This window comes from Stigmatopora argus, chromosome 1, assembly GCF_051989625.1.
Source record: "Stigmatopora argus isolate UIUO_Sarg chromosome 1, RoL_Sarg_1.0, whole genome shotgun sequence".
In the NCBI taxonomy this organism is placed as follows: Eukaryota; Metazoa; Chordata; class Actinopteri; order Syngnathiformes; family Syngnathidae; genus Stigmatopora; species Stigmatopora argus.
The window spans coordinates 6,557,622-6,571,956 of record NC_135387.1 but is presented as its reverse complement, the minus strand read 5'-3'; the positions used below and the strand labels follow the sequence as shown (position 1 = coordinate 6,571,956).

Sequence of the window (14,335 nt, the reverse complement as noted above, 5' to 3'; positions counted from 1 at the left end):
GCTATCATGCCTCATTCATGTCTTTGGAATGTGGGAGGAAACCAGAGTACCAGGAGAAAACCCACTCAGGCCCGGGGAGAACATGCAAACTCCACACAGGTGGACCTATCTGGATTTGAACCCAGGACCCCAGAGCTGTGAGGCTGCGCTAACCACTCAGCTGTCGGGCTGCCCTCAAGGTAAAATTATTTGGAATTTATATTAACACAAATTACTGACAGTCCTTGCCAAACACAATGCTTTAATAGGTGAATTAAAACTATAAAATTGATATTGTGCAGTTGTTTCATCCAAGATGGGGATTTTAACACTTTATAGTGCAAGGTATTATTGAAAAAAAATCACAGACATACCGTATTTTCTGGACTATAAGTTGCACCAGCCAAAAAATACATAATTAAGAAGGAAAAAAACAGCCGCACTGGAGTAGAAGTCGCATTTTGGAGGGAAATTTTTAAAAATAAAATCCAACACCAAAAACATACATGTCATCTTGAAAGGCAATTTAAAATAAAAAGAAAATAGAGAACAACAGGCTGAATAAGTGTACGGTATTAACGTTCCATGACTGACATGCCTGGTAATGTCAGTAACGACGTAACATGTTAATAGTTATGATAACTTTAGCATAAAGAACATGCTAACAAGTTTACCAAACTATCAGTTTCACTCCAAATCACTAAATCCAATGAAATCTTCATCCTCGGTGTCGCTTTTAAACAACTCCCCCAATTCGGGAGGTAGACGCGATTAGCTTTTTTTTATTTTCTTCATTTCAGTAAGAGTAACCTCCGATTTTCGCTGGTCCCTTACAAGTTTCTCACTAACTCCAAACTTTCTTTCTGCTGCTCGATTACCGTTTTCGGCTGCATATTTCACTATTTGAAAATAACTTGAAATTATATAATAATGTGTTAATCATTTCACACATAAATCGCACCAGAGTATTAGTCAAACCCCCGGGCAAACTATGAAAAAAACTGTGATTTATAATCCAAAAAATGCGGTAACCTGAGGTCATCCTAAATTTTATATATTTGAAATTTTGGGTTATGTACATACTGTATGTGGGCACCAGGTCTTAATTATTATAATGACAAAGATGTTAGACATCTTAGTGGTTAACGCTTCAGCCTCCGAGTTGTGGAGACGTGGGTTCGATCCTTCCTGTGTTGAGTTTGCACTTTCATGTGCTAGCCTGACTGAATACTCAAAACTTGCCCCAAGGTATGAGTGTGAGCATGAAAGTCTCTGTTTCAAATTGCCCTGCGATTGGCTGCCCACCAATTTTTGTGTCCCCTGCCGTTGTGTCCATAGTTTGCTGGCATAGGCTCCAGCACCAACCACCCACGTGAGGATAAGCGGTTGAGGAGATAAAAGAATGAATGAATATTAGACATCTAGCACTGTCAATGGCACTCAGTTACCAAGGAAGTGACTCGCAATGCTCCAAAATAAATAGGAAGTACCGAAAATCTACAGGACGTGGGAAAGCAGAAGATCCGAATGATCATTGCTGAGTCTCCCTGGCGGAATAGATTGGACGTCCAGAACACCCCATGGCAGCCAATGTTAATTAAGTGCCCTATAAAGGGTTAAATATGGAATTTTGCTCCATTGAATAAGTATATTTCTAAGGGATTATTGGAAGCAATGACATCACGTGAAGAAGTCAAAGGTTCACAGAAAAACTATTGATTTTATTCTTTACACATAGTTACAAAGATGCCGTGGAGAAAATTAACATATGCAACGAGCATCGAATTCAAACAAGCCTGTGGACAATAAGTTGTTCTTTTGGTAGTCGCTGCTGGCCATTATTGGAATTATCAAAATGTCCACCTTTGGTTGCACAAGGGAAGAAAATTTCAAGTAAGATGGTAGAAGACTGCTGTACATAATATCTGAGGAATTTTCAAATGTTTATGTGTGTGTGTGTGTTTGCACTCGGTGTCTTTAACTGCTTCATTATCACTTCCCATGCTATCGTCCTCTCTGCATCTCAAGGCCTGCGGCTAAATGAGAACCTTTGACTCGGGAGCCACTAATTAATCCTATTATGGTTATCAAAATAATCAAGGATCAGATTTCATCATATAATTCCCAGCCCATGGAGTCATTTCTTCTTCAGCATATTTCAAATCTGAATTTGATGAATAAAATTAAATGTTTGATTTGATTAAACAGGGGCTCAAAAATCTAGATCTATATGTAGATGGTCAAACATTTGTCAAGAGTTAGAGAAAGGATTATATACAGTTGTGGTCAAAAGTTTACATACAATTGTGAAGAACATAATGTCATGCTCTCTTGAGTTTACAGTTATTTCTACAACTGATTTTTCTCTGATAGAGTGATTGGAACAGATACTTCTTTGTCGCAAAAAAACATTCATGAAGTTTGGTTCTTTTATGACTTTATTATGGGTGAACAGAAAAAGTGATCAAATCTGCTGGAAGTAATATAATACTCCTCGTATTAGATCAGAATAACAGGAAATGCAGCAGCTGAGCTTACCCACGTATTGATTGTGGGTAAAGTTTTATTCTGAGAAAGAGTGCCATTGCCTGTCGGCGTTGTGTGCACGAGTATACTTCATTACCCAGAAAGCCCTCTTTTTCCCGTGCATGCGCGTTGTGCGTTTCCTGGTCTGAATAACTCATTCGGTGCTCGTAGATATTGTTATACACGAAAGAGATGCAAAAAAGACAGTGCCATGGCCACCTGGCTTGGTCGCATCACGAAATTTTGACCGCATCACGGGCGAATTATTCGATCGAAATTTTCGTCGTAAGACAAGAATATTGTATGACGAGCGGTCGTATGACGAGGTACCACTGTATGTGTGTGTGTATATATATATATATATATATATATATATATACACACTTATATACGTATCTATGTATACATATATATATATATATACATATATATATATATATATATATATATATATATACACACACACTTATATACGTATATATGTATACATATATATATATATATATATATATACACACACACACATATATAAATTTTCATCGTAGGAGCACTGTGAGAGAGATAATCTAAAAAAAATCCAGAAATCACAATGTATTATTTATTAAATGATTTGAGTCATACATCTGCAAATAAGTATTTGAACACCTGTCTATGAGCTCAAATTCTGACCCTCAAAGACCTGTTAGTGCGCCTTTAAAAGTCCACCTCTACTCTATGTATTATCCTGAAACAGATGCACTTGTTTGATTGAGATCATTAGCTGCATAAAGACACCTGTCCACCCAATACAATCTGTAAAACTCAAACTTGTAACATGGCCAAGACTAAAGAGCTGTCCACAGACACAAGAGACAAAATTGTACACTTCCACACGGCTGGAAAGGGCTACTGAGAAATTGCTGAGCAGCTTAGTGAAAAATGTTAATAGTCTAAAAAAAATACCATACACTGTGATTTCTGGATTTTTCTTTTTGGATGATCTCTTTCACAGTGGACATGCACCTACAATGAATTTTTCAGACCCCTCCATGATTTCTAAGTGGGGGAACTAGCAATATAGCAGGGTGTTCCAATACTTATTGAACTGAAATAACAAAGCTGATGTTGAGCAGCAACATTATGTACATATTCCATAGAGTATAGTTTTTATTTGGGAAATTTATACTACAGATCTGCAGGGGCCTGTTATTTTTATAATTTATTGGCCAATCTAAAGTGGGAAGAATTTCCACCCATTGCCAGCAATATGTAAAATCGGGTCATTTGAATAATAAAATCAATGTTTAATGAATGAATTAATAAATTAAGATATTTTTCTTTTCAGGTGGCCCGGTGGGGCGATTGGTTAGTGCGTCGGCCTCACAGCTCTGGGGTCCTGGGTTCAAGTCCAGGTCAGTCCATCTGTGTGGAGTTTGCATGTTCTCCCTGGGCCTGCATGGGTTTTCTCCTGGTACTCAGATTTCCTCCCGCATTCCAAAGACATGCATAGTAGGCTGATTGGACATTCTAAATTGCCCCCTAGGTATGAGTGTGAGCGTGAATGGTTGTTTGTCTACTTGTGCCCTGCGGTCGGCTGGCCACCGATTCAGGGTGTCCCCCACCTCTGGCCCAGAGACAGCTGAGATTGTCTCCAGCACCCCCATGACCCTAATGAGGATAAAGAGGTTCAAGCACAGGTAATGCAACAAAAAAAATGTTAGGACATTGAAGTAATATTGTGAGTAAAAAAGTAATGTTAGGAGATTTAAGTTGTTTTCTTGATTTTACATTACTTATACCTGAAGGGGGTTTGGTTTCAAGGGCATCATCTTTTGGCGACTTAAAGTCTGTGTGAGTATAACCTTTCTTTTTATGTAACATTCGGAGATCTATATACTATTGGGAGAAAAAGTCATAAAATTATGAGATTAAAAATGTTAAATTACTTATTTTTACATCACTCCAACCGTAAGTTGTCCATGGTCGGCAGACATTAACTTTTGGTGACAATAGGTCAAGGTGAAACATTTGATTTTGGGGATTGTTTGATTCCTGTTGTAAAATCTTTGATCAGAATGACTTTATATTGTTAATATAAGAAACATAGTTTTAAACTACAAGATTTTTAGCTGGTGGTGTTCCTTGATATTTTTCAATGCAAAAGTGTAGGGAAACACTGATTTACAGTATCTTCAAAATTAAGTGCAGTATTTTAAAGATAATGAGTCACTTTTTTCATAGTTTATCTTTTCCTGCAACTCTTTATCCTGCTGTTCTCATTTTAGTATTATTATCTTTTAACATGTTTGTTCTCTGTTTCTGATCAAATAAAAAAATTGCCCTGCCAAAAATGCAACTTAGAATATTTTTTAACATTCATAGTTAATCTTTGGGGTTACGACAGTCTGAAAAATACGGTAGTTGGTAGATATATACTGCAAAATTAAGGTTAAATGTTAATAAATGAAACATTAGTTCAATGTTTTTAAACATTCAGCTCCAGCTGAAGCCTAACCGTGTAACTTTTTACTCCAAACTGGTTGAAAATTTGCGGGCAATGCAAGAAGAAAAGAAATGACTGGTTTATCTGTAAATATATTTGATTACAGTGTCAAATACATTTGTTATTTTGGTGGTTTGAATAAATAAAAACGGAATAAATGTAGAATTGTGTTTGTGATAGTTTGACAATTGCTGTGTCTACACTGTTAGTGTATAAGGGGGATTAAGATTTCTTTTTTTTTTTTTTAAACACAATTTTCTGAACACATCTGTATGTAAATAACCTAGGACGTTTAGACATTGTTTTGGTGCCTTGGCAACCAAGTTAGTCAAGTGAGAAGATTAGGTAGCTCTATCAAGCTTTAATGAAGATGGACACATTGTTCTACAAGAAAGCATGACCACCCAGCAGCTTGATTTTAACAACCAACTCCAGATGGTCCTGCAGTGCAGTGATTCCTCATATGGAAGGTATGAATAGGGTTAGAAGGCTACTTTTGCTCCTTCAAAAAAAACCCATCGGGGTCCGTCCGGACTATGTGCAACAGAAAAGTCTGAAATTTTTTTTAAAAAATCTAATCAATTATAATACTCTTGCCACACTCATTCGTTCCCAACCTCACAGATTGCACTGTACATTGTGAATAAAAAAATATCTGAGCAAAATACATCCATACTTAACCAAAGTGGTCAATAAATATTTCATTCTATTCAAGTTATTGTGCTAATTTCCTCCAGAGGGCCTTCACATCAGGAATAAAATATTTACAAAACTAGATGTCCAACTAACTAATTATGACCCCCAACAAGGACAGTGGCGATTTACATAGTGAAACCTTTTTTTCGCCAGACACACAAATAGTCATTTGCATATTTGTTCTAATAAGTTTTGATGCGTTCTTCAATAAATAGACATCGATAGTTAAGGGTTATATTAGATTTTAAACATTTGAGGGACCCCCGCAAAGCAAGGTGCCACGGGGCAATGAGACAGTGGAATAACCATACAAAACAGAAAATGCTGGGCTAATATTCGTCTTTTTGCCACCACATTGCTCGTTGCAAACTCATCATTTTATTTTGGCGAAGGGCTTAAAAGAGCCATGATGCAAATCAGGGTTCGCCAACTCTGGTCCTCGAGGGCAGCTATCCAGTTGTTGTTTTTTTCCTGGTCCCCAACACACTCGAATCAAATAATCAGGCTTGTTATCAGTGGTATGTCTTTGGCAAGACGTCGAGGCGAGGAAGCGGGGAATTAGGAACCAATCGCAGCGAAGCAGGCGAGGACGAGGGAGGTGATTGGATTGGATTGGATAACTTTATTCATCCCGTATTCGGGGTCTTTCATTGTGGCAGTAGCAAGAGGGTGGTTAGACAGAACAAAAAAGCAAAAGCACAAAGTACAAGCTGTAAAACACAAAAAACATAAGAGTGGACAGAGCTACTGCCACTGGCTTCCGTGTGACGCCCAAACCAAAACTTTAATAACTTAAACAGAATCTTAGAAAATAACAAAGACTTAGAAGTCAAATCACATAACCAAACCTGACAACGGGAGACACGGGAAAGCTGGGAACAAAGCATATGGAACAGGGATCGAGGTAACGTGGAAAGATGGCATGGACAAACAAAAGCAGACCAATGACATAACAATCAGTGGGGTTTAAATAGACTGACGGGTTGACAAGACAATTAGGAACACCTGGGAAACACATGAGGGAGAAGGCAGGGAATACACCAGGGGCGGAGAAACGACAGCTGAACACAATGGGCAATCACTCAGACAGGACACCAGAGGGGAAAAACCATAAAACCAAGCAACCCTAACAATCAGGCTTCTGGACAGCTTGCTGATGAATTGATCATTTGATTCAGGTGAGTTGGAGGATGCAGATGTGGAAAAAGACTGGATTAGGGGCCCTCCAGGACCTGAGTTGGTGACCCCTGATGCAAACATTAAAAAAAGCAAGTTTCAACTTTCACATTCATTCCATTCCTAACGGAGTGAGTACCTTGGCCCATTGTGATTTTTACCACTCATGTAAGGATCGAAGATAATAAAATACTGAAGAGGTTTACTTAACATGGATATTGATGGCTAGTAAGGTTTTCTGAACAAATCTATGGGACTGGTAAGGAGGAATACTCCTAACACACGTCTAAGCCAGTGATTCTTAACTGGTCGATGGGGACCCAAAAAGGACCCCAATTCAGTTATTATCAGATAACTACAGTTATACCTTGACATAGGAGTGTCCCAACATAGGAGAAATTTCTGATACAAGCAAAATTCCGATCAAAATTTTCCCCTGAGATACGAGACACATTTGACATACGAGCATACGATGCGGCCGCTAGGTGGTCCTTTTCAAGCTGTGCAGTGATATTCATGACAAGAGAGGGGGCTTCTTTTAATATGGATACAGGAGAAACAGTTACCGGAATCTACGAGGACTTGAAAGTAAAGCAAGCAGCTGATAAAGGGGAGACTTTGGCGCCAGCGGAAACCTTCAAAGCGGGTCGTGGCTGGTTCGATAACTTTAAAAAACAAACTGGGATACACTTGTTTGTGAGGCACGGAGAAGCAGCTAGTTTAGAGTCGAAAGCCACGGCGGAATACATTAACACCTTTGCCTCGGTTAGAGCACAAAGGTGTAGGTTTTGCAAGCTAAGTTCATTTAAGTTAAATTTAAAGTTTATGTTATGTTACGCAGTGTCACAAAAGCGTAGCGAACTGAACGTGTTGCCGTCAAGTCTCTCTCCTCCGCCGCTGCACACACCGCTCTGTCTCGAAGGTAAGAACTCCATACAGTATTGTACTTAACAATGTTACATTTTATTGCAGATCATAACAACTACATAAGTATTTGTTACTCTGTGAGCATAGGTGGTGAATTAGAACAATTAAAAACATGTTTTCCATTGTAATAACCTGGTTTTAAGTTTTTTTTTTTTTCCCCAGATGGTGGAAACTGATTAATTTGTATTTAGTTATTTTATAAGGGAAAAATTGATTTGAGATACAAGTAAATTGACATACAAGCTCGGTCCCGGAATGCATTAAGCTCGTATCTCAAGGTATTACTGTACTGCTATTACCAGAGGTTAGCGATAAAACTTTGACGCTTCCGGCCGGTGTACCAAATTATTTTGAAAGGTTTTTACTTGGGCTGTGAACCTTACATGTATTCACTTTTGTTTCGATTTTCCTATTACACATCGGTTATCCACATGGAACATATTTGGAAAAGAGTAACTTCCTTCAGGCTAACAGACAATGGCAAACTCAATTTAATTTGATCTTTTATAAAAGGTAATGAGTTTTTGGATGTTTAATTTGAATTTGTTTGCTTCTATAAATGCAGTTATGTTCACATTCACTCAATGTGCCATTCTTCTGAAATAAATGAATGCAATACAAAAATAGACATTTTCAAAAGTGTGTTTTTAAGAGGCTATTTTTAACAATACATTTTATTTTTCTTCTATAAAAGAGGAGCGGGACTTTGCAACAGTAGGCAAATGTGGATCCCAGGGTGACAACAGTTGAGAAGCACTGGGCTAAACAATTCTACGCAATATCCGGTTGATTGTAAGAAAATCAGATTCATTGGTCAAATATTAGACTTACTTAACCCTGCAATGAAATGTGCAAACTGGGAAACGTTCTCACAAGCCATTAACTCATCAAAACCGGTGGGTCATGTTTTGAAGTCATTTCCGACGTCGGGTTTGGCATCGCTGCACGTGTGCTTCAAAATTCCTCGATTTAAAAACAAACAAAAAATCCCTCGGTCTGTAGAGCTTATAAAAGAACCTGGCAAGTTACAGACTATTATATTCTGACTAGTTTGAGTGGGTAAAGGTAAGTGCAATCAAATACGTGGGAACTTGTTTGATCTGTGAGGCACTTCTTAAATCAAATTTAAAAAGCATGCTTCATGAAATTATTTGTTAGGGATGTAAAAGGGCCATTGGCATCAATAAAAAAGGCATCGTCAAATTTAGATTGAATACCTACGTGATCATTCGCAATAACTTAAAACTTTCATTCAACATTATACATTCTTATTTTAAATGAGTCGCACACCGCTCCTAATGACATTAAAAAAAGAGAGAGAAATTGCCAAGAGTTTGTAAAATGTTCAAGGCTTTTACAGAATCTGTGGTTCATCCAGAAATGGGCGACAGAAAAAAGGGCTGTCAAAAAAATTGGACACCAACGTGGACATTCTGTGGCATCAATGGAAGCAAAAAGACTGATGGAACCAGGAAAAAGGGCAGGATGGCTAATCCAGAAGTAATGTTCTTCGAGTGGAGTGACGAGTTGTTGGAGATACCGAAAAAAATAAAGAATTTGGTATCCCCTTAGTGCAGGAAGAAACATTTCATTTCCCGTTGCTTAGCTGACCAGGTCTAGACAGAACTGTTCTTCCTCTAGTTCTTGGGATGCCTTGCAAGAGGCTATTAGCTGAGATGAAAAAAAACCACATGGGGCACAAAATCACCTTCATACAGAATCTTCAGTAGACAGAAGAAGCGGGTTGATGTATTCAAATCCATCAAACTCCGACTGGTCTATTCTCTTGATGACACTCCTGGAAAGGAAAAAGGGGAGGCGTTAAACCACGTATGCATTGTGATATAAAAATATTAAAGGAATTTATGCATTACAGTAATCCCTTGATTATTGCGGTTAATGTCGACTAGACAAACGAAAAACCGCGAAGTAGGGTCACCCCTATTTAAAAAACAAATGTTTTTTTTGTTTTTACTTCAGTGCTCAGTTCTAGTCGCAAGCGGGGGACAGGGGAGTGGCTTCTGCTTGCGGGTTTCAGCATGGATTTTCACATTTTTATGAATTTACAAAAAACTTTTATAAAAAAAAAATGAAATTTCCCAAGAAAAAAATCCACGATGTAGTGAAGCCGCAATATTCGAGGGATTACTGTATACCATTGAGTGTACAAATGTGGCGCAAGAAATGTGCCAGAATGGCTGAGTTAGTGCTAGTTAGAATTACATAGCTTTCCTAATGTAGTGCCAACACTGCTGTTCTTTTCACATTTGGATGTTGGTCATACATTTTGGAACACACTTAACCAAAAAACAATGAGTTTGCCATACATGTATTATTTTTATTGTATTCATTTATTTCTTTTCTTTTCTGCTTATCTTCACAAGAGTCGCAGGGTTGCGGAGACTATCCTAGCCAACTTTGGCCAGTAGGCGGTGCACACCTTGGATTGGTTGCTAGCCAATCCCAGGGCACAATGAGACAAACAACCCATTTTTGTTTTAATGACGTCTATCCAAGACTGTTGAAATCAGCGTTTTTGGGTGCATTTGGTGTTTGTGCTTTTGATAGCAATCTACAACAGAACACACTTGCATTTTGGGGACTCATTAAATTGACTTAACTGGATAAGTACAAGCTTAGTTTTTTTTAGTCATTAAGCAAAATAGCATGCTGAGAATAGAGGGCAAAACTAATTCCGATGGTGTCTCTGACAGCAGCCCAGGAAAATGGCATGCGCTCAAAGGAAAGAAAGAATGTATTTGTGCAGACTAATCGGTACCTTTTGCTTCCCGAGTCTGCTGAATCCAACTTCAAAAACAGATTAATGAAGTGGAACCCCCTGACTAGTTGACGCAAACTGGCTGGGTAAATAGAAAGGCTTCCTAGCAACACTGCTGGCTTTAGTTTTCTAGCACATTGTGAGTGTTTTTGTGTTATTAGCGATACATTTCCTCAGAAGGGATGATGAAGAAAATAAGACTGAGCTTAAAGCAAAGGATGAGACTGAAACATTTTTAGGTGTAAGATTCTTGCTTTTTCAGGCTTTGGATGAATGCTGAAAAGTGCTGATGTTTTTCTGCAAGGCATCTCAGCTACAAAGACATATTTGACTCCATTTATTAAAATACAAATTCTGAAAAACTTTATATTCTTCTAAGACCCACATTTCTTCTACACCTCGCGTTTGTCTGTTCCAAAATCAAAACAATCTCCTTATCTAATGGAAAAAGTGGGCTTTCTCTGCTAAACTCCACTGCACCGACCTTGGCTTCTCAAATGATAGCACATTGATGGAACCTGTAATTGGATCCCGGACTTCCTCACCAAAGGCAGCTGAGAGTCTGAGTGGGGAGCCAGATATTTAGAACCCACTCAGGAAGTACTTGCTTTGGCTTCATTCCGAACCCCCTGTTGGTCACATATCCAATACTCAACTGCCAAATTGAACAATAACTCCAGCCAGTCAATCACGTTCAGCAATGCCGGCGAAGTCAGTGAGGTTCCAAACAGCTTTTTGTTCTACCCAACTATACAACCACCTGATTCACAACCTGCACAGCTCCCAAAAGGCCAAACCAGTTGATTACAACCAGATTCACTTGGCGGGTTTAGTAGGATTGGAGCAGGGATTTGCGATTGCGGGCAGTGAGGCAATATTTAGCGGCCCTTTATTTGACATCATTTGTTATAGTTCTAGGGTTCCAGGCACACCCCACGACTCTTGTGAGGATAAGTGGATGAATGTTATGTGATCATTTTAGTTTTGTTGTAAAACCGGGAGTTTGAATTACAGTTGATTTAATGACATTTTCTCTGAGTGGCACAATATTGTTGTTAATTATTCACACAAACTCAATAGCCTGGTGACTGATGTCACCACTTTAACAGGTAGAGCTGCTGGTTCAGGAAAATGATTCATAGTTATAATTCAGGCCATCGGACAACTCATGGCCTTCACCGATAACCGATTTAAATCAGTTTCTCTCTACAGTTCTAGTCTGTATGTTTTTTTTCTCATCTGATTTTCTGAACCGCTTTTTCCTCATTAGGGTTGCGGGGGTGCTGGAACCAATCCTAGCTGTCTCCGGGCCAGAGGCGGGGAACACCCTGAATCGGTGACCAGCCGATCGCAAGGCACATGGAGATAAAGGACAACCATGCAGACTCACACCCATACGTAGGGGCAATTTAGAGTGTCCAATCAGCCTACCATGCATGTTTTTGGAATGTGGGAGGAAAACGGAGTACCCGGAGGAAACTCACACGGAACATGCAAACTCCACACAGGTGGACTAACCTGGACTTGAACCCAGGACCTCAGAGCTGTGAGGCCGACCCGCTAAACACTCGCCCCACCGGGCCGTTTTTTTTGGTCAGGGTATTAATTTTTCTTTTCTTGTTCTTACATTTCTTTTGGACTAACATAGCTCAAGTAAATGATAATTTACGGTGGTGTTTCCATCAACTAGTTAGCCAAAGTGAATTGGAAATGCTAGCCCCATTTTCGGCAATCCTTGATGCAGCCCAGAAATACAGAGACTATTTCCAGCGCCCCAGCCGCTCAAAATGGAGTTTGAGACCCCTGGATTACAGTGTTGGTTGCCACCATTCCGATTTTTACAATAGCCGAGGCAGATCGAGAAATATACTTGCCTGGGTTGTGTCAATGGCTTCCATTTTCAAAGACTGGAGACTGTCATCAAGAATCTAAATGCCTCTCTCCCCCTTCCCCCTCACCACACCATCCTGGCAAGATCCCCCAGCAATCTGGTCTTTTAATGTAGCAATGTAAATCTCTATCATGGAGAGTTTACCCTTCTCTCGCCCGACAGTGCATCACTTTTCTTTCTTCTTGTGCCAAGCCCATCAGGAGTGGGAGCGAGGGGAGACTGGTGAGCTTTTTTGCATCACCCCCTCGTAGCGGGAGTGGGCGATATCTGCCTCTCTCCCTGGTAGCAGAGAGAAGAGACGGGAATGGGGAGATAAAGTACGGGGAGGCAGCGAAGAGCCAAGCGCCTTCTTTTGATGTGCCTTGGTGTTTGATGCGAGGTTGATATCTCCACTATGTGAACTGGCTTAGAGTTCTCCACCTCCCCAGCATTCATCTTCCCTCAATGGAACCCCCTCAACATCCAGCCTTCCTCCCACAAAAGACGGCTGCAGACCACTGTCGTCTAATTCTTTCACGTGTGATTTTGGATGCTGATGCAAGCAGCCTCGCCGCAACTGCTTAATTGGCTGAAAGGCTCAGCCGGCCTGAGGCTGGTTTGAAGCAGCGCACCGACTGCATCAACACGTTCAAAAGGTGAGAGAGTTGACGACATCTGTCGTGGGTTCAGAGCATGATGGGTATTTAATAAGGCTACAATTAACACTGACAGATCCAGTTTCTGCATGCACTCTCATCTTCCCACTTGCTGTTGAGTGGCAGGCCTGAAGTTGTAAGGAGGAAGTAAAGATACCTAACATTTAAAGCAGGGCTGTCAAAATCCTTTCGTTTGAGGGCCGCTTTGTGTGCCAGCTTGGCTCCCACAATTAATCGACTTATGAATTGACAGCTTTTCTGATAGTCGGTAGGTCTTTTATAGACATTAAAATGTATTCAAATCTTTTTGAGCCTCTTACTAGTAAATATTTTCATGGAATTTGGATTTTTTTTCTCCCCAATATATTTACCTTTTTGATTTTTAATTATCATTAAAATCTTTTGTCCTTTTGTTAAAAAAAAGTATAACTGTAAAGATCCAATTTTATGACATATTAAAGGGAATAGGGTATGCATTCTTTTATTTATTTTTTCACATTTTATATTTAAAAGTGAGTGAGACCATCCCTGAACATACCGTTTTTCAGATTTTTGTTTTATTTCAAACTTTTTCTAAAATAGGGAAAACATTAAATATTGTATTTTTCAATCAAATTAGAAAAATACAAGTAAAATCAATATATATTTTTTCGAATGCTTTTTGATTAAAAAAGCTACTTGAAAACATTAAATATTAGATTGTTTTAGTAAAAAGGTTAAGAATAAATATTTTCTATCTAACTAAAATCTTCAGTTGAGCTTTGGCATGAAACATGAAGTTGATACACATGATTTACTTTCATGAGGTACAGTGAGTACATTTTAACAACTATATTTCATTTTTTTAATTGTATCAAAAAATAAGAGTGAAACAGGAAATAGTTTTTTTTTATTTAAAGAAGACTAAAAATAGTCAATCTTAGTCTTTTAAAAGTTTTTTTTTATTTTTTTCTAAGGAAAAGCAACACTACATATTCTCAATATATTTAAAAACCTTTTTTTAATGTTAGCACAACCCGTGAATGGTTGTCCATCCCCTATTGCCCTGTGACTGGCTGGCCACCAATTCAGGGTGTCCCTGCCCCTGGTGCCCGAAGTTAGCTGGGATAGGCTCCAGCACCCCCCGCGAGCCTTGCGAGGATAAGCGGTTCAGAAAATGAATGAATAGATATGAACTGTGTAAGTGTAAATAATGATGAAAGCAAATTTTTGTTTTTGTTTGAAGTCATTAATGGACAGGTTTT

The 14,335-nt window shown here is 38.9% G+C and overlaps 1 protein-coding gene across 1 annotated transcript in view; it reads right to left on the bottom strand.

Moving 5' to 3' along the window:
* Nucleotides 1-5,333: 5,333 nt before the first annotated feature.
* The window catches only part of prkcz (protein kinase C, zeta), a 65,197-nt gene continuing 56,195 nt past the window's right edge, over nt 5,334-14,335 (bottom strand). The window contains exon 18 of the mRNA XM_077615469.1: nt 5,334-9,584. Coding sequence (XP_077471595.1) covers nt 9,497-9,584 — 88 coding nt within the window. The 3' untranslated portion in view covers nt 5,334-9,496. The remainder of the gene's footprint in view (nt 9,585-14,335) is intronic.